The 21,080-nt window shown below is 35.2% G+C and overlaps 1 protein-coding gene across 1 annotated transcript; it reads left to right on the top strand.

The window, feature by feature from the left end:
• Window positions 1-633: 633 nt before the first annotated feature.
• LOC114261534 (exocyst complex component EXO70A1) lies at window positions 634-19,425 on the top strand. The gene is made up of 12 exons (XM_028201808.2): window positions 634-1,153; window positions 2,172-2,267; window positions 5,916-6,121; window positions 7,985-8,233; window positions 13,486-13,624; window positions 13,694-13,906; window positions 15,646-15,851; window positions 17,009-17,209; window positions 17,318-17,417; window positions 18,279-18,391; window positions 18,485-18,631; window positions 18,953-19,425. Exons 1-12 carry the CDS (start codon window positions 992-994, stop codon window positions 19,068-19,070), a joined length of 1,950 nt encoding a protein of 649 aa, XP_028057609.2. The 5' UTR covers window positions 634-991; the 3' UTR covers window positions 19,071-19,425.
• The last annotated feature ends 1,655 nt before the right edge of the window (window positions 19,426-21,080 follow it).

The raw sequence follows: 21,080 nt of genomic DNA, 5'->3' as shown, positions 1-21,080 counted from the left end.
AGAATTTTTTGAGCCTGTGAGATGCACTATAAGCTTTGTTTCAACCGTTTATGAAAATAAGGGATATAAGTTGGATTTGCGGTTAAGTGATCAACTACCAGTATTTATCATGATCTACACTATCATGATAGTGAAGATGGGCCATAATGGGTGGCATGTAGTGGAAGGGATTGGGTGTTGATTATATAATATAAATAATAAAATTATTCGTCTTTTTAAAAATTTAGATGAGTTGATTATCAATAATTTAATATGATATAGAAATAGATCATGCATTCAAATCTCACCGCCTATTCGATAATTAAAAAAAATATTTGCATGCATTTGGTCCACTATTGAAAAAAGTGAGACCACATGTGATGGGAGACGTGTTGAGAACTAAAGTTGACTCTCTAAAAACTTAAACTTCTAGATAAATTAATGGTCAACAATTCAATATAATTGTTCGATGAAATCTAAGGTTGTGAGACCAAGTTATCTCAAGCGGCTATTGACGTTACTTAGAACACCAGTTAAAAAAAAAAAAAAAAAAAATTCAATATGATTGTTAAAGAAATTAGGGTTAGAGTTGGAGAAGTAGAAGATAAATTATTGTTATAAAATAAAAAATAAAGAATAAAATAAGATAAATTTGTGATGAAAATAAAAAGTGGAAGTTAAAATGATCGAAGTGGTAGTTAAAATGAGCTTTCCTTGACTTGACTCATTGGAGACATCATGTTGAATGGGAACATAGACCTGAGAGTCCGATTTATGCCCATGCCATGCCATACCGACCACCAGTACACTACACACCCTGTCAAAAAGGAACGAATCTATCTTCTAATATAATACTTATATCTATCTGTATCTACAAAGAAACTTCAACTAACAAGTCGTCTTCTTCCTCTCTCTCTCTCTCTCTCTCTCTCTCTCTAGATCAGAATTGCCTTGTAAGAACTGTCAAACAAAACTCAGTAGAGAGAGAGAGAGAGAGAATTGTGGAGGAGAAATGGGGGTTCCAACGGTGGGTATTGATGTGCTGAGTGATAGGGCGGCCATGATGAGAGAGTCGTTGCTAAAGAGCCAATCCATCACTGACTCCGCCGTCTCCGTCCTTGGCTCCTTCGATCACCGCCTCTCCGCTCTCGAGACCGCCATGCGTCCCACTCAGGTCCCCTCTTTCTTTCTCATTTTCTAATTCATTTTCTTTCTCATGTTTTGGTTGCTGAGAAAAATAAGGGAATCTCAACCGAAAAGAAAAATCCCAACCCAATTCAGTATCTTTTAATCTACTTTAGTTTTAGGGGGGAAATTCACTTGCCACTTAAACTGTTCCCATTAGTTAACTTTATCTCAAAATGTATAAAATATTTGTGCGTCTGATTTGTTTCACCATTTTGAAAAGATGGTTAAAACTCATCAGTCAGCTTTTAAGTCATATCATCTCTCACATTTTTTATACGTTTTTTTAAAAAAAATAAAAAAGTCAAATAATCAGCTTTTAACCATCTTCTCAAGTAGTAGTTTTGTTACGATTATTTTTATTTATTTATTTATTTTATGCTTTATTGAATATTTTTAAAACAAATTGGTTGTGTTTTTGAAACAATTTGGTTAATTTTTATTTTTATTTTGTCTCAAACTATGTGGCAAAGGGCAAAGTGAATCAATACACTCAACCATGGGTGTGTTGGTAGACGTCATATTCTTGTAAAAAAAAATATGAACTTTGTTAGGTTATGGTTCAAATGAACTAAATTGACATTTTAACGGTAAAGTAACACAAATGTGATAGTATATAAGGGGGTGAAGCAATTTTTCTCCTAGAAAAAGACGTGTTTGTTTGATTTGATTTGATTAGCTCACTCTCTGATTATTTGCTTTTGAAAACGGAAAAGTAAAAGAAAATCTATTGTGATATTTTGTTTCTGGTTCCTAAAAATGAAAAGCCCAGCCGTACTTGCTTAAATAGGCTTACTCTAGATGATTGTTGTTGCAGTCAATGTAAGTTTTTACTAGTCTAGTTTATTTTTTCCCCCTACATTTTCTTAGCTACCAAACAGATTTTAGTAGGGGTTTCCTTTGGCCTACTTTCTGCTTGATCTTGTCCCTGTGTCAGGCTTACTTTCGTCCTCACATTGCCTTGTTCTTATTGTTCTTACGATGTTACTTAAATTTGGTTTTTGTAGATTAGGACACATGCAATTCGGAAAGCTCATGAGAACATTGATAAGACTTTGAAGGCTGCAGAGGTTATATTGGATCAATTTGATCTTTTTCGTCAGGTCAGTTTTATGGATTATCCAATGTTCATGCTTGTGTCTGTCATTTATTTAGTGCTAGGGTTATTTAATACATTGATTGCTCAATATTCTTTCAATATTTATTTTTATTGTGTACAGTTGTGGCACCTTTCTAAGAAATTAGCAGAAACAACATTGTCAACTTCAAAGCATTTAAATGATAAATTGAAATTTGTTGAAGGTGTATAATAACTACTTGATATAAACATAGCCAACACTCAAACATTTATTTACTTGAAAAATGTAGGATATGACAAGTTGGGGACACGAGCAAAATATATAATTTTATATATTTGATAGATGTTATATTTGTTAATAGTTAATATTTATTTTTACATCAGATATTTAATTTTGTCAAATTTATCAATCTTAGGTATGTTATTTTAGAAAGAAAAAAAAAAGAAAAAGAAAAAGGGTTCTCAGCGTGTCCCGACACATGTTTTTAGCGTGTCCCGCAACGTGTTCTTAGCGTGTCCCACTGTGTCCAGCTCTCTCCAGTGTGTCTGACACGTGTCAGAAATCTGTACATAACCTCCGGAAAGGTGTCCGTGCTTCATAGCTTGTTATTGTTATATATGTTTCTAGTTTACCATTGCTGATATTCTGTTAGAATTTCCCATCTTTACCTTCACCTACTCCACTACACACTCCACTTCACCTACCTCCACTTCACCACACACTCCACTTCACCTAACCCACTATCACCTCCACTACACCTACTACCACATTTTCTTCTATATATAGATTGTATAGGAATTGTAATTTATCAATCTTGTAATACATCAACCAATAATAATACATCAATTTATTTTACATGGTATCAGAGCAAGGTTAACAACCTAGTCATTCTGCTTCACCGGCGGGCGGCAGTCTCGCCTTGGCCGCCCGCCGGACCTCTACACATACCTTGATCACTCTGCATGTGCTTCCTCCCCAGCTGCTGTCCAAGCACAAAACTCTCACAATCTCTCTCCTGTGCAGTCCGTGGACCACCGCTGCTGCAATATATTTTTGTCCGAACTTCCATCAATGGTAATCGAGCAGAAGTCAGCATCAGCCGGCTCTCTTCCCTACTGCACTCGCGGTTTCAGCCACCACTGCACTACCACCGCCATGACCACGCTGCTGATCTGCTGATAAATCCTTACTATTATTTCCCATCGCTTTCTATTCACAAGCTGCTGTTCTGATAGAGAGATTGCTCTTCCAAATGCCTACTTGTAAGCTGCCTCCAGAGCCCCTGTGGTGCTGAAAGTCCAGCAAGATTCACAGTGGCCTTGATCTTGCTCTTGCCTTGTAACACCATAGCGTTGTGCAACATTTTCGAAAGTAATTCCCATAGAAAGAAGACAATCTCGGGCTTGTGCAAAACTGTCCACTCTTGGGTTAACTTTGGGAAACTTTTCTTTTTTTTTATTATTTTCCTCCATCGTTTGAAAACCCAGCTTTTCTTTTTTTATCACCCACCAACCCTTACTTTAAAACCACACTTTATTTTTTTATTATAAACCACACTTTTTGCAAAGCCCACGACACAGCTTTGCACATGCCCTTTTCTGATAACATTATTTTTCTTTATTTTTTATTTTTTTAATTCCATCCACTCCCTCTCTCTCTCATCCCTTTTTCTATCCACTAAACCCACTTTCATCATTTCTCTGATTCCATTACAAGCAACCCACGTGATTCTCTTCTTATTATTTCTTTCTTTTTTATTTTTTCTTTCACTTTATTTTTTCATCTTTTTTTTTTTTCATTATTATTTCTTTGCCAAAAAAAAAAAAAAAAAAAAAAAAAAAAAAAAAAAAAAAAAAAAAAGAGGAAGAAGACCAACTGCACACCAACTTATTTTATTCATGTCGGGGCTCACCCCGATCACCATTTTACACCACTTCACAAAAAAAAAAAGAAAAAAAAAAAAAAAAAAAAAAAAAAAAAAAAAAACACGAATTGGAACAGTGGGATTTTTCGTCTCTACTCTGCCGCCGGTCTCTTCTTCTTGCCTCCGTCCTGCGCGGCCCTTGACGGTGCTGCCTCCGTGTTTTCCACGCTACCGAGTACGTTCACTCCCCCATACTCCTCCACTGCAGCATATGGCGGCCCTCCAAATCGGAACATCACGGTGGCCTTCCGCTTCAGCTCCTTGTTTTCCGCTTTCAGCACGCTTATCTCTGCTCGCGCATCCTTATACATGCGTTGGAGCAGAGCCAGTTGGGCGTTTAAATGCTGCACCTCATTTGTCCTGCTCTGCAGCCGGTTCGACAAATTTGTGACCGCCGTCATGCTTTCCACACATGCCTTCAGAGTATACTGATTGGCCTCCACATCCGACTGCGCTGCCATTCTTTGCTCCACCGACCGCATCGGAAAGTTCAACGGAGCAAACTCCGGGGCGCTTGGTTGAGGTTCCAGTGCCACCGCACCAGTTCTCTCTCTTGTTGACTCGTTGAGGTCGGGAAAGAGGGTGAGCAGTCCACGGGAAGACGAAGACGAAGCCATTTTCTGGGCCACAGAGTGTTATACAGAATCTCTCTCAGAAATCTCTCTCAGAATATCTCTCACAGGTGTTTTTGCCTCAGCCTCAGCCTCAGCCTCTGTCTTATAGCCGAGGCAGCCACGCGCATCGCGCGCCTCTTGCCACCAGCCGACAAACGGGTGCGCAAGCCAAGGCGCCCACGTGCCTCGCCATCATCATGTCTGGCACATCTTTTGATAAAGTGGGCACGCCTTTTGATGGCACGCCTTTTGAAAAATTGGGCACACCTTTTGAGGGTGCATTTTTTAAGGGTCCGACAAGACTCTGTAAACTGTCCCGACATTAATTTCGGTTAGTTCCTTTATGGGTCCGACAAGACTCTGTAAACTGTCCCGACATAGATTCCGGTTAGTTTCTACAAGGGTCCGACAAGACTCTGTAAACTGTCCCGACATTGATTCCGGTTAGTTTCTACAAGGGTCCAGCAAGACTCCGTAAACTGTCACAACATTGTCTTCTACAAACGGTCCGACATGACCCCATAAACTGTCTTCTACAACGGTCCGACATGACCCCATAAACTGTCTTCTACAACGGTCCGACATGACCCCATAAACTGTCTTCTACAAACGGTCCGACATGACCCCATAAACTGTCTTCTACAACGGTCCGACATGACCCCATAAACTGTCTTCTACAACGGTCCGACATGACCCCATAAACTGTCTTCTACATCGGTCTGACACCACCATACAGTGTCCTCTACAACGTTATGACACCCCCTACAGTGTCTTCACCAACGGTCTGACACGACCATACAGTGTCTCCTATCCTTTTTTATTTTTATGTATTTTCTTGTTTTGTTACTCTCTCCAAACTCAAGTTGGTTAGTTTCTCTCCTCCTTGAGTTTGCGGGGGGCTGTTAGAATTTCCCATCTTTACCTTCACCTACTCCACTACACACTCCACTTCACCTACCTCCACTTCACCACACACTCCACTTCACCTAACCCACTATCACCTCCACTACACCTACTACCACATTTTCTTCTATATATAGATTGTATAGGAATTGTAATTTATCAATCTTGTAATACATCAACCAATAATAATACATCAATTTATTTTACATATTCTATTATTCCAACATCAAGGTGGAGGCTAAAATACTTAAAGGTCCTCGTGAAGACCTGGAAAGTTATCTTGAAGCAATCGAGCAGTTAAGAAGCAGCATTCGATTTTTCAGCAACAACAAAAGCTTTAAGAGTAGTGATGGGGTACTCAACCATGCAAATAGTTTACTTTCTAAGGCTATTTCAAAGTTGGAAGAGGAGTTCAAGCAACTCTTGTCATCCTACAGGTTTATTCTTGCTTTGTTGATTATGCTTTCTTTTTCCTTCTTGTTTATGTCTTAATGGTGTTGTTGTGTTGTGTCTCTGGTGCTGGAAAATATTTGTAATCTATTGTTCCATTTCCCACCAATTTCTACTCAACAAAGTCTCATCCCAACTAGTAGGGGTTGACTTGAATCCTGTTTTTTTTTCTGCTTTGTCTAGGATAACTACTTTGGTGACTCAGTCACGACTCGCGCTATATGCTTTTTATGTCTTCCATTAATACCACATCCTATGCATGTCAGGAATGTGTTGCACATTCTGATTTCTGTTTAACACTTAAATAATTATTAATCATCACATCAAGGTCATTAACTGACAAGAAGTTATATTGCATGTAATTTGGTTATGTGCTACTATTCTTAGTTTGAAACTGCTTCTTATCTTACAAATGTTGCCATGCTTAATTCTGCATAAGCAGGGTCTGTTGTGGTATTGTCTCACCAACTTTGTGGTTTAATCGGATTTTCAGAACTTGTTCCTTTTTAGAGGTTATTAATTTATACGTTTTATATTTAATATGTGTATATTTTGGGTGCCTCTATTTACACACCACATTTTCTCAAGGCACACCATTAATTGATTATTTTTTATTACAATAATAACCTTACATAAAATGACCATAAAAGAATATCAATACCCCCCCCCCCCCCACACACACACACCACCACTCTCCGCTACCTGATTCTACCTCCGGCCACCGTCACTGAAACCCAGCCACTATCGCAACCCTCACAACCTCCCTACCTCGCTGGCGACCCGTTTCCCCTATGCAAACCCTTCTCCCTGTTGAATGAAATTCGACTTTTCAAATTCAAGATTGACTCTCTTTGATCCTATGTGTTGCCAAGAACAGAGCCTTTGAGATGGAGATCACTTACTTACTTAGAGTTAACTTAGTAGGACAAAATGCAGTAGTATACAATACAAGCAACACTCAGAAATAAATTATCCCAAAAAAATCATGAAAGACCCAAAAAAATATAGAAAGGATATATCAAAGTAGTGTATGTGATTCATGGTCCAAAAATCATCACAGACACTATCTAGTTGATTATAGAAAACAGAGGGGATCTGAGAACAAGAGACAGCAGACTCCACTTATTATGTACAGGCATAGATAACAATAGGTCGCCTGTACTAGGTGCTGCTCACCAGACACACAATGCTAAGAACTAATCCTTGAGATATAACTAAAACACACAAACACCCACAAATTCCCTAAGGCTCTGTTAGGTTTAAGGATTCGAGGCATGTGGATCTTTCAAATCGATATGGTTCGTTTACAAAATGGGGAGTGAAAGATTTGAATCCTGACTAATCCACTTGAGTATTTAAGTGCACATAACCTATGGATTTAGAATAACGCCCCAAGAAATACTCTTTGAAATCCACCAACTGTTGACTCTCCGTCCCCAATGCTCAAACCACAGACACAATAGTATGGCAATCATTCCCATCTCCATCTCACATTCCTCTCTCAGAGATTCGCTGGAGAAGAAGGAGGGAGAGGCGACGACCTGCGGCAAGTGGCAGCGGCGGCTGCTAGGGTTAGGGTTAGGATTGGTGGGATGGTTGAAGAAGATGAGGATATTTTAGGTATATTTGAAAATAGATGGTGTGTATTGAGCAAAAATAATAAAGTTAAAATTGTGTTTTGTGTGCATTAAGTAAGTGATGTGCCTTGAGACCAAATGTGGTGCGTAAATAGAGGCACCCGTATATTTTTACTTGAGACGTCACCCATTTATTACGCTTTAGTACATTTCTGGCTGTTTTACTTTTTCAAGTAAGTTGCATTTATTTTATTTTTATTTCTGTGTCTTCAGCAAACCGGTGGAACCTGAACGTCTTTTTGAATGCCTCCCAAGTGAATTGCGGCCGTCACCAGAATCACCAGGAAACCAAGGAAATTCTAATGGCAAGAATAGTCACACTGAACACCACAACCATAACCTGGAAAATGCTGTTTACACGCTTCCTACTCTCATATTACCTCGGATTTTACCATTGCTACATAATTTAGCCCAACAAATGGTTAAAGCTGGTCACCAACAGCAATTGCTGAAAATATACAGGTAAAGATCTCCATTTGTATCCAATGTGGTGTGATATTTGAACCAAGGCCATGTTTGTTTGGGTAGACATGAGTTTGAGATTAGATTAATGGTCTAATAAAATTATGAATCTGATATTTGGTTAAACAATTGAAATACAGATTAACAATCCATCCAGATATGGTATCCATATATGGACTATTCAATCTTACAGAGAGGGGTGCGATATAAATTGGAGGACTAAGCCAAAATTTGGGCTATTAGTCTCTCCTTATAATCCTAACTCAATCTAAACATAAGATAGGATACACAATCCAAAAGATTCGTAGTCTTAGGATTATTAGTCATGAAAATGCTAATCCAATCTAATCCAGTCCATCCAAACAGACATGGCCTAAGTTTTTTGTGGGTATTTATTACACTGGATTGTATTCAATGAAATAGATGAATCAATATGATAGAATAATTAGGTTGCATTAATTGGGATCTGCTACTAGCTTAAATAAGCCACTTCTCTTACTAACTCGTTTAGGGACTACATATTTTAGTCAAAAAGTCAAAAAGTTACTAAAAAAGTTAAAAAATCTATACTATTTAAGGGTAGCTTGTGGGGGAAGCCACTAAGGCAAAATTATTTGAATTCAACTACCCAAAAAGTCAAAAAGTCAAAAGGATAAAATTGTCATTTTGATTTTACTATAATATTTTATTACACATTCTTTCGTAAAAAGTCAAAAAGTTATCCCAAATATACATCGTTTTTTTTTCTCTACATTTTTAACCAAAAAGTCAAAAAATGCACTTATATAGCACATCCCAAACAACTACTAAGTTGTCACATCACTCTCTTTACTTTTCTGCACATCTTTTCGTAAAAAGTCAAAAAGTTACAAAAATAACATGTTCCCAAATGAGGAATTGGTCCCTATTGATGATTGGTGTTTTGGGCACATAGATCTGACACTCTTGGTCCTATGTGTCCACTACTACTCATTGGTTTGGACATTTACAGATGAGTTCATCGTTTCTGCAATTGAATTTTGTCTAGGAATACATTGCATTATTCCTTTTTCTCTGGAATTATTTTATTTTTTTTTTAGCATTGGGCTTGTTTGGTATCATGTTCATTTTTTGTTTTCATTATTTAGAAAACACAAAAACTTGTTTGGTGAATTGTTTTCGGAAAATTTTTCTGAAAAACAATCCATGTTTTAAGAAGCCCCAAAAAGCGTTTTCACACAAAATGAAAATAATAGGAAAACAATGTGTGTTTTCGAAATTTTCATTGTTTTTTATTTAGAAAACACTAAAAATAAAAATGAAAAATGAGAACAAAGGAAACAAAAACAATACCAAACAGGCCCAATATTTATGCTTTGGTGTTTGAGAAATTGTGTTATGTAGGTTATATAATGGCAGCTATGGTGCACATGCCTATTACTTCTGCTCGTAGTTGTCAAATCGTGAAATCGAATTGTGAATCGTAAGATTCGGTCACTTTTTCTAAAGTACTTTTAAAAAATAAAATCTACACACTTTGATGTTAAATATATCTTATAAATATAAAATATTTAGAATTAAATTAATGAAAATATTATTTTGAATGATGATCATGTGGTCTAATCCGTAAGAAATTAACACAAGTTCTCATGTAAGGTCACCATTTTACCTTTCTTTTTTTTTAGATATTATTTATCAACCATTCTTAATAAAGAAAGTAAACGAAAACAAACTCTTAATTTTCCAAGTAATAATAATTTAACAACAATGTTGACAGGGCTTAATCCCTATCAACTAGGCCTTGCCTAATTGACCACCATGACTCTGCTGAGGGCTTAGTCTCAAGAAAGAGGTCATGAGTTCAACTCTCCCTAAGGGGGAGTTGAAGTAGGAGGTAAGCACTTTGTGCTTTGCAAAGGTGGGGAGGCTAACTCTATAGGTGCTAATCTAATTACTAACAACTGACTTTCGCCGATCAAAAAAAAAAAAAGGGTTAATTACAAAAAAAACCCCAAGATTTCGTATCTTTTTCAATTTAAACCCCAGATTTTCAATTTCAACAATTTATACCCCATCCTTCCACTCGTGTTTCAATCCGATCCCCCTATCCATCTCCGTCTCTATTAGTTAACAGAAGATTGTTTTTTGGTTGTTTTATACGAGTTTGATAGCAATGCTACATACATATGGCCCAGTGAGAGAAAATAGAGAAAAAGGCCCTATCTTCATCTTCTTCTTCTGTGTTGTGTTTTTGTCTCTCTCTCTCTCTCTCTCTCTCTCTCTCTCTCTCTACTTTACATTCTACTAGCAAGTTTATATCTTGTTTCTTCTTTGTGTTTATTTATGGGTTTTGTTGGATTGACTGGTGTTCAATCTGCTAAAGAAGTGTTGCTTTCTCTCTAATTGGGGAATTTTGAGTGCTTTTGAAACATTCCCAAGCGTCGAATTCTCGAGTTAATGATTTTGGGTACTTGATATTTGATCCAACTCCGCCTAATTAGTTATAGGTGTGGTGATTTTTGGTTTTTGATTTGGGTTTGCATTCATTCAAGGGGGAGGCTTTTGCAAAGGGAAAAAAACAGGGATTTTGATTGCTTTGCTTTTAGAGAATAGAAAGGAAAGGTCAAATAGATCTCTGTTCCATTCCATTAGTTTTTCCATAAAGCAAAGGGAAACGGTAGGTGGAGATTGACATAATAATTATTTTTGTGCTTATCCTTTTATTGAAAGTGCTTTCCTTTCTAGATTTCAGAATTGAATTTGCAATGTTCTTTTGCATCAACCCCGGATTGCGTTAATTGGATTTGATTGCATGATTGAAGGGGGGCTAAAGGTTGAAAGTTTCCCTCCGAAAAAAAAAGAAGTTTTTTTTTGTAGGGATTTTCTAGACAGTTTTTGTGACGGATTCGTCTACTGAAAATAGGGGGTGTGACTGCATAGCTGGGCTGGAGTGCATACTAAGTATTATCAGGGCCCTTAGGATGTGGTCCTGCTTGTCATTTGATAGCAGGAGCCCTCTCCTAAGTTCCCCTCTGGGGATTAGGAAGAGGAAGAGCTCAAAGAAGAGACCCGGGTCTCGTAATTCTTTCTTTGATTGCAGGAGGGAAGAACAGCTGCATGGGATTCCGGGGCGAACATTCTTGAATGGGTCCATTGAAGTTGCTTCACTCTTTGGCGCCAAAATCAATCTTCCCTTAACTAATAGAGCCGGAGATGGACGGAGGGATTGGATTGAAACACGAGTGGAAGGATGGGGTATAAATTGTCTAAATTGAAAACCTGAGATTTAAATTGAAAAAGGCATGAAATCCTGGGGTTTTTTTTTGTAATTAACCCAAAAAAAAAAAAAAAACAACAACAACAACGACGATGTTGATATTTCATAAGCATACACACCTTTACAAGTAATAATGACCCAATAATAAGAACAAATTAATTGGAATATTTTATTTTAAAACTTAAAGCATTTTAAAATGTGTATATGCTTATTATTTAAAAAAATATTTTGTAGAACCATCATGTTTAATTGACCTCACTCATGTAAACCCTGGGGTTTTTTTTTGTAATTAACCCAAAAAAAAAAAAAAAAAAACAACGACGATGTTGATATTTCATAAGCATACATACCTTTACAAGTAATAATGACCCAATAATAAGAACAAATTAATTGGAATATTTTATTTTAAAACTTAAAGCATTTTAAAATGTGTATATGCTTATTATTTAAAAAAATATTTTGTAGAACCATCATGTTTAATTGACCTCACTCATGTAATATTGAAGTATATTTATTTTAATAAAATAGCAATAGATAATTCATATTATAAGTTACTTTAACCTTAAATATCTTTAGAAGATACATTATGATTTTTTTTTTTTTTAAGAAAAAAAATCAGAAGAAAAGGTTAAAAGCATGTTGGGTTTGATTGAATTTGATTGAATCCTATTAAAATCTCTCTAATCTCCAAAATAACGACAAATCACGTATATATATTGGTTATTTTCGTACTAAACATTGTTAGAAGTTGTATTATGTCATCTTAACCAAAAAAAAAAAGAAAAAATAAATAATCGAAGTATATCAGACATGATAGTTTCAAGAATTGCATGGATCGAATCATGATTCGATTGTGAATTGAAATGTATCGATTCACTAGAGATTCACCCATAGATATGTATCGATTTTGCAAAAATTGCGAATCGAAATCGTGAATCAAATCGCAAATTGTAAGATTCTGTACTAGAGCTTTTGCTAATAATTGTTCGGTTAGTTTATGACCAACCTGACCCAATCCTTCCTGAAGCAGCACCACAACTCAAAGCCCGGGGCAAAGCTAGGATCATTTTATGGTGGGGCAGAAAGTAAATTTGCTAAGACTATGACAGTAAAGGATGGTATATGAAATCCATCTTTGGGCTACTGAACAACAGCGAGTGATGTAAGAACCTTTTGATTGATTGACTTATCTTCTTTCCCCCTCCATTTTGTTCAGTTTCTTTTACAGAAATTGTCTTTAATTTGAGTGGGTGACCCTTTTTAGAATGCAAATCCACCTAACTGTCTGCAAACTTATGAAGAAGTAAAGCAGGAACATTGTATTTCCTTTTCGTTTTTCTTTTTCCCTTGGAAACACAAAATTTTAGTATCTAATATGTATTCCATAGAAAAACAATAATAAAGAGAGACTCAAACAATTGACACTATGTTGATCTGTACTAACGCCAGGGAATGGAAAAATTTTGTGAAAAAGAAAACAGAGAAACAAAATAACAAAAAAGGAAAGTGCAGAAGTATGAAGCCAATTTAAAAATAAAAGAATGGACCTGATCATATTTTGTTGGTTTAATGCACCTAATGATTATTATTCTTTTCTAACTTTTCTCAAACGAATGAGTTTTTTTCTTTCTAGTTTTGTATGTTTGAGTGCTGAGTGAAATCTTGGGTTGCTTCCATTTGCAAAAGCCACTAAAGAAGTTGTTTTCTCAATACATATATTGCATGGTGATTCAAATTTTATTGCCTATTTTCTACCATATTTATGAGTAGAAAACCCAACCTCTTACCGGTGAGAATTTCCTCTTGTATAGTTGTATTACCTACCATATTCAGTCTCCCGATCTGTTTATTGAAGGGTCATAAGATTCACAAGGACTACCAGAGAAGCAATGCATACATATGGGAAAATCAAAGTTGGATTGGTCTGCCTTGTAAAATACCCTCATATGATCCTGTAATATTATGAATTTATGATACTATCTTATTTTTCATTCAGGGATACCCGTTCTTCAGTTTTGGAAGAAAGCCTTCTCAAATTGGGAGTTGAAAAACTTAGCAAAGATGATGTTCAGAAGATGCAGTGGGAGGTTTTGGAGGCTAAGATTGGGAATTGGATTCATTTCATGCGGATTGCTGTAAGTTGTGATTGGAATTCATAAATATATGGATATATGTTCTTCCAACTATCTAATCATGTTAAGCAGGTCAAACTAGTGTTTGCTGGGGAACGAAAAGTCTGCAATCATATGTTTGAAGGCATCGATTCTCTCAGGGATCAATGTTTTGCTGAAGTTACAGCAAGTAGTGTTGCTGTGCTACTTAGTTTTGGAGAGGCGATTGCCAAAAGCAAGAGATCACCTGAAAAGTTATTTGTGCTTTTAGACATGTATGAAATAATGCGAGAACTTCACTCCGAGGTATGTTTACGTTACACATCTAAGGAAACACTCAGTTCACTAATTACTGACAAGAAGTCAATATTTTTCCTGAAATTGATTTATTCTCTCATTAATAGACATCTTAGAAAGTAACTAAAAACTGTAGCAATAGGATCTGGTAGAATTTTATGCTAATTTATGTTTTTAGTCACAGTGCTTAGATAATTAGTTGTATGAAATTATTTCCCTAAAACAATGGTATGAGAATTAGGGTGAATACAAAATGTCATAATGTAAAATGTTTTTGATATTGGTGATCTACATGTAATGTCTACAAGTTACAACTTAATAGTAATCAATTTTGTTATATTCATTTTTAGGTTTGTGGGGAGTGTGGTATATTGATCTTGGCTTTTAGAGTTGGTATTATGATGCTTTTCAAGGGGTGCCTATATCTTAAACCTATATTATTATGGCTCTTAGGTTCTTTGTAAAGGTCATTAAGTTATGCCCAATACTTCTTAAATGCTCATTTTGTTTTAGTTTTTTTACATTCTTTTTTCTTTTTTCCAGTTGTGAAACATTAATACGTATTGATGCTTATAAAAGGTGAACATCTTCATACTAGGGTTCAAATCATTTGATGGTGTAGTTTAGAAACTTCCATTATCCGTTGTTCTGTTTAATAACACTGGCTTAGCCTTTTTTCTCTTTGTATACACAAATTTCTTGTCTACAAAAATAAAGACAGAAAAATAGAGTAACAAATATAAATTTATTGATTTAAAATAAAACAAGTACAATCTCTGATAAAATATCTAATCAAAGAAAATCCTCTGATTCTTCTCTTCAATAAATTGATTCGAGGGCCTGACAACTTGTTCCCAAATCGAATGGCAAAATCTCCTCCAAGTAACATGAAGAAGATGACAAATTTGTAGGAATTTGACTTGAGGGCTTGATATCTTTTTTCCAAATCAGATTTCTTGAATCCTCTTTAATTTAATAGAAGACGACCATAGATTTGCAAAGTTTGATGACAAACTTTGATTGAATCTCCAAACTTTATGCTTTATGGAGATTGATAGGCTTTGGAGAAAACACCTTCGGGGCTTTAGAGCTTAGCTTTCTCTTGATGTAGATTTTTCTCTCTACAACTTGATTTTGCATATGTAGAATTATATGGAGAATTGTATGTAAAATTTTGGTGGAGATCACCCCTATTTATAGGAATGGAAGGAGAAGAGTCTTAATAGACTTCGACTTCTTTGATAATTATCTCTGATTTATTTAGAGATAAATACCAAAATATCACTTTAATGGTGTGCCATAATTTTGTTGGTTTGACCACCTCGATGTGACAAGTGACTTAATTTAATTTGTCAAAAACTTATTTGCTGCATCATTATAGTTTAATTTGATTAACCAAGGACTTACAACATCATTTTAACACGTGGCAATATTTGATTTGCCAATAATTGTGTCATATTTTGTAGGCCTTTGCAGGACATGACAATTGTAATTGGCTGAAATTTTCCATGCTTACACTCTTCCTATGTTGATATTGACTTATATAATCACAGGTTTAATTATGGTCGATAGTTTGCTGAAATAATTTATCGAGCTATCATATATCATTGAATCAGCAAAGAAGAAATCTTAATTAGAGAATTGAACATTCTAGTTCAAAGTGGGTGTCAGAATCTAAACTGATTTTTATTATACTGCTTGGGGTGTATAAACAGATTTTATTTAAATTAAAACTGAATTCTTGGCAGATTGAAACGCTTTTCAAAGGTAAAGCTTGTAGTGAAATTAGGGAATCTGCATTGAGTTTGATGAAGCAGCTTGCCCAGACAGCCCAAGAGACCTTTGGTGATTTTGAAGAAGCGGTTGAAAAGGATGCAACAAAAACTGCTGTGTTGGATGGAACTGTTCATCCTTTGACAAGCTATGTCATTAACTATGTGAAGTTTTTATTTGAGTAAGTCTAATAAACTATGTTTCCTTATATACCATTCCATACTTTTTTGGGTTTGGGCGACTTACAGTTTCATCCATATTGCTCTTTATTTGTCTTCAATAATTAAGGTTATAAAAGTTTCTATTCGAGCACTATCTTTATTTATTAAATGTTTGAATTATGCGTATGCATGCTTGTTAACTTTTTAAATGATTTTTTCCCCTTTCTGTGATTGTGTCATTCAGGTTTTAAAATCTTAATGTGAATTCAGTTTAACCGATCAGCCTGATTCAACTTTTTGTCACATATTTTATGACTTTGATTTTCTGCTTTTCTAAAAGATTCAGAAATCTTTGAACTTTTATTTAATTAAAGTTGCAAATGTCAACTTTATGGATTACTGTTCTCAAAAAAGGAATGTATGGTCTTAATACATGTTGGGAAATGTTTTAAAACACCAGAGATTATGCAGTTTAACAAATATCAACCAACTGGGACCTAATTTCTCTTGGTCTTTTCAATATAAAATTTTTAACTGAGCTGGTATCAGTATGCTTTTCAGCTTCTCTTTTTCCTGATTGCCATTGACTCTCTGAACCTATGAAGCACCGACACTTCAAAACAAGTGCCTTATCTATGTCGGACACACGGACACTTCAGGGACACGCTGACACTTCGGGAACATGTATGGGACACACTACATGGCGTGTCCCCTTATTTAATTTATTTATTTTTATAGGACATGCTGAGAACACTTTGGGCACACGTTAGGGACATGTCAAGTTGTTTTTTCCCACATTTTATTTAGTGCCTTTGATGAATGTTGAATAATGATCATTTTTTTCTTAGATTTAAATACTTAATAGATCATCCATAAACAAATATATAAACTGTAAGCGTTAATTTAAAGGAGTTTTTTTTTAAAAAAAAAAAAAATAGAAAAGAAGAAGAGTTAGAGTTAGTTTTTGTTAATATTGATTATTTGTGGATGTAATATTAATTTAAATAGCAAATAAAAATATATTTTATTGCCATGTCCCCCCGTGTCTATGTCCCCATTTTTTTTGAAATTGCCATATCTTGTGTCCGTGTTTGTGTCTGTATCCGTATCCGTGTCCGTATCCACATCCGTAGCTCTGAACAAAATTGACCTGAATGAATTTCTAAATATGTTTCAGCTATCAATCAACCTTGAAGCAACTTTTTCAAGAATTTGAGAATGGAGGGGAAACAAATTCTCAGTTGGCTTCTGTAACAATGCGAATAATGCAGGCACTTCAAACCAATTTGGATGGGAAGTCAAAGCAGTATAAGGATCCTGCTCTGACTAACTTGTTTCTAATGAACAATATTCACTATATGGTCAGATCTGTAAGGAGGTTTGTCTTACACTTTTGTTGTTTCAGATGTTTTGTTAAAACTTAAATGCATCGCAAGCTTGTCTGGTATGCATGACAGTATTAATGTTTATATTGTGTTGGTTTTAGGTCCGAAGCAAAAGATTTGTTAGGAGATGATTGGGTCCAAAGACACAGGAGGATTGTGCAGCAACATGCAAATCAGTATAAGCGGATTGCTTGGGCAAAGGTTTTGTTCTGTCAACTTATGCATACCCCAAAATATAATTAATTTTGGTTTTTGGTTTTTACCATTGGTGCTTCATGTTTTTATTGTTGGTTTTACTTGAAATTGTATCTTGTTTTCTCTAGGTATCCATGCTCTCTCTGTATGGTGGTGTAGTCATTTCATGTCCTGCTTTTATGTGAAGTTACACAAATGAAATCCGTGCTTCTATTACTTATAAAAAAAAAAAAAAAAAACCATACTTCTACTGTGTGTTATGTGCTTGGGCCTTGGCTTCTACTTTTGACCTTATAATTTTTTTTTTATTTGGTTTAAGCATTGCTACACTATCATGCACCCTCATTCACATTCTTAAGTTGTTTCACCATTCTTTATCTCCAGTCCCATCTTTGGTATCCGGGTGTTGAGGGCGATTAGATCAGACTATTTTAGATGATCTAGCAGATACAAAGTAGACATATGCTGTTCATTCGGGCATCATGCCCTACCCACTTGCCAGTAAAAAACTAGAAAGCATTAAAAAATGTCCAACTGGAATGGGAAACAAATGTTAAATTATCATCATCACTAGAGGTGTGTTATCGAACAACATAGGAATATTGCTTTATGTAATCATCTATCATGCTTTTATGTCGTCTCTAATTTGCTTCTTCTGTTTCATTCCTTCCACTGAAAAAATGTTATTATTCACTCTGGAAGCCCAAACTGATGTGCCATCGTGTAATTAAAAGCCTATAGTTTTCCTATGAAATATGGTTAGTATAGTTGATGTTTCAATAGTAATTAGCCACTCTAAACATGATTTGTGGTCCACTTCTTTTTCTTTTTCTTTTTATTTTTATTTTTAATTTTGGTTTTTGGCAGATTCTGCAGTGCCTCTCTGTACCAGGCCTGAACTCATCTGGGGGTAGTGGTAATTCAGTTGGTGGTGATGGAGGAAACAGTAGTGGAGCTTCAAGAACAATAGTTAAAGACAGGTCAATTTTGAATCTTTCCTAAAATATCCTTTATTTCCACACTCATCTGTTCCAGAAATCTTAGCTGAGGAGAAACTAAATTTGTGCTATCAGGTTGAAGACGTTCAATATCCAGTTTGAGGAGCTTCATCAAAGACAGTCTCAATGGACAGTTCCTGACACTGAGTTGCGTGAATCTCTGAAGCTTGCAGTTGCTGAAGTCTTGTTGCCAGCGTACAGATCTTTCATCAAACGCTTTGGGTGTGTATTCTTATAATTCACAACCTTCATGTTTCTTTCTTTCTTTTTCTTTTGGAGCATTTGAAGGCACAAATTTGTCTCCTGTGATGTTTTCGTTAAAAATTGAAATGAAATTATGTGAAAAAGTTGTGGTAACCTCTTCCACTTAAAATGTGCTATATGCTCAAAATGTTATGAAATGATATGGGTAAAAAAAGAGTCACAAACAAAATATGCTTGTCCTGTATGTTATGTTATGTTTGTGTTATATATGCAGAGCCCTCTTCACTGACTGATTTCTTGTGATTTTGATTTTATTTTTGTTTTTATAATGTGTCACAGGCTTTTGGTTGAGAATGGTAAGAACCCCCAGAAGTATATCAGATATACGGCAGAGGATCTTGACCGAATGCTTGGTGAATTTTTTGAGGGGATGACTTTAAATGAACCTAAGCGGTAGATTCTGGCTTGATCAAGTTGGTGGGGGGTATATTGGTCTTTTTGTTCACTACAATAACCGTTATGGATGTCCCCTTTGTGCAAATTTTTTTCAGTGCAGTGGTGTCCTCTCTCAATGCAGTGATGAGATGGGCATGCCTACAACATTTCATCTACAGTTACTAGGAAAATAAGGAAATTTTTTAGAAATAAATAAAGTTGGCGGCGGCACTATATGCATTTGCTTTGTGAAATGGGGAAGCCTTTTATATCCTTAGTTGTTATGTATTTGTGAAAGTTTTGTGAGCTTTGTATAAATGACACTTTTAGTGATTTTTCCAGTTCTTATTTGAAATCATGTGATTTTATTTGGACTACTTCTGTTCTGTGCCATTTTATTTGACAACAAATGGTGATGATTTCTTCACTTAAAAAAGAAGTTAAAAAACAATTACAAAAAGAAAAGGGGGTGCGGGTCGGTTGCGGTCACAGAACCTTCAATCAGCCATCTGTCCGCCAGATTGGCGGATTGGAAAAAATTAATCCGCATCCGTCCGCCAATCCAGCGGATGTAGATTGACTGGATTGGCGGTTTGGCGGATAGATGCGAATCGGTTTAGTGGTTTGAAATTTTATAAATTTTCAACATAGTTCAACTTGTGCACTTTCTCAAAAAAAAAGAAAAAAAAGAAAGAAAGTATTACAGTCAATGACTTAAAAAAGTATTACAATTACTGCATAACTCATCCACATATTACAATCACAGCATGCCTCATCCACATAAAGTATTACGTTATTAAAATATAAAAACAATTCAAACTACCAAAACCATGAATAGAGCAATAGTAGAGATTGTATGTCTCTATATTGTTACATTTATATATGTTTTTGAAAACAAAAACCAACTAGCATATATCATATTTCCTATTTATTACTTTTAGAGTTAGATTTAAAAACCAAATAGACAAATAATATGTTTATTTTTTTCAATTCAAAAAATATATTCAAGTTGAAAAAATTTTTCAACAGAAATATTTAAATTCTTTTTCAATTGAAAATACAAACAAAATATTTAAACAAATTAAAAACACAAAGTCTTATAAATTACTAAGAGTGCTCACGGTTTGGCGGTTCAGTTGCGGCCAGAGGAACCTCAAATCCGCCATCCGTCCGCCAAATTGGCAGATTGGAGAAAATCAATCTGCAACCGTCCGCTCGTTGTCACGCATCCGTTCAAAATACGACGGATCGGTTCGGTTCGATCGATTTTGGCGGATCGGTATATCTGTTGCTCACCTCTAGAAAAGGGGAATAAGATTAAGCAGGTCCCTTCTCTTTCACAATGATGCAGTTTGTATAAAAAAGAGGGAAATAAGATCATTATTATTATTATTTGCTGCTAACAAGGAACCTCTCTTTCAGAATAAATTTTGGATACACAGAATTATCCGCCAAGCACATGTATCAAGTAAATTCAGATGCATCATCAAGAAGAATTGTTCAAAACGTTTGAGTTTATAATCCATTTTAGAAACTCTTTGACAATTGAATTATTGGGCTTCGTTTGGCTATTTTAGTTAGGATTAAAAAAATATAAAAGGCAAAAAAAGTTAAATAAATTAATAAGACAAAATGTCACATCCAAACCGTAATTATTTTATTTTTTCTTTTACAAAAGTAAAAAATGTTAAAAGATTTTGTTAAATAAACTTTTTAATCCCAAGTTAAAAAAATTTAAACCCTAAGGCCCTGTTTGTTTTCAGACATAGAATGGAGGGAATTGATAGTGAAAGGATTAATAGTGAGGGGATTGTTAGTGAGGGGATTGATAGTGAGGGGATTAAGTAAAATTATGTTTGTTTTGATGATAGTTGTTAGTGTGGAGATTGTTAAATTATTTTTATATAAAATAATAAAACAAATAAAAAAAATACAAAAACATTAAATATTAATGTTTTTAAAAAAATGCCCAACATGTAAAAAATTTTAAAAAAATAAAAATAAAATAAAAAATTTTCAAAAAAAATAAAAT

The sequence above is a fragment of the Camellia sinensis genome, chromosome 8, assembly GCF_055761805.1.
Source record: "Camellia sinensis isolate YWXY chromosome 8, ASM5576180v1, whole genome shotgun sequence".
Classification (NCBI taxonomy): domain Eukaryota; kingdom Viridiplantae; phylum Streptophyta; class Magnoliopsida; order Ericales; family Theaceae; genus Camellia; species Camellia sinensis.
The sequence above is the reverse complement of the archived record's forward strand: the minus strand, read 5'-3'. Positions and strand labels throughout refer to the sequence as shown.

Excerpts from the sequence above, each read along its gene's own strand:
- LOC114261534 (XM_028201808.2), top strand. The coding sequence starts at position 992 with ATGGGGGTTCCAACGGTGGGTATTGATGTGCTGAGTGATAGGGCGGCC. Across the intron at positions 8,234-13,485 it reads CAATTGCTGAAAATATACAG|GGATACCCGTTCTTCAGTTT; the intron begins GTAAAGATCTCC and ends TTTTTCATTCAG. Across the intron at positions 18,632-18,952 it reads TCTTTCATCAAACGCTTTGG|GCTTTTGGTTGAGAATGGTA; the intron begins GTGTGTATTCTT and ends AATGTGTCACAG.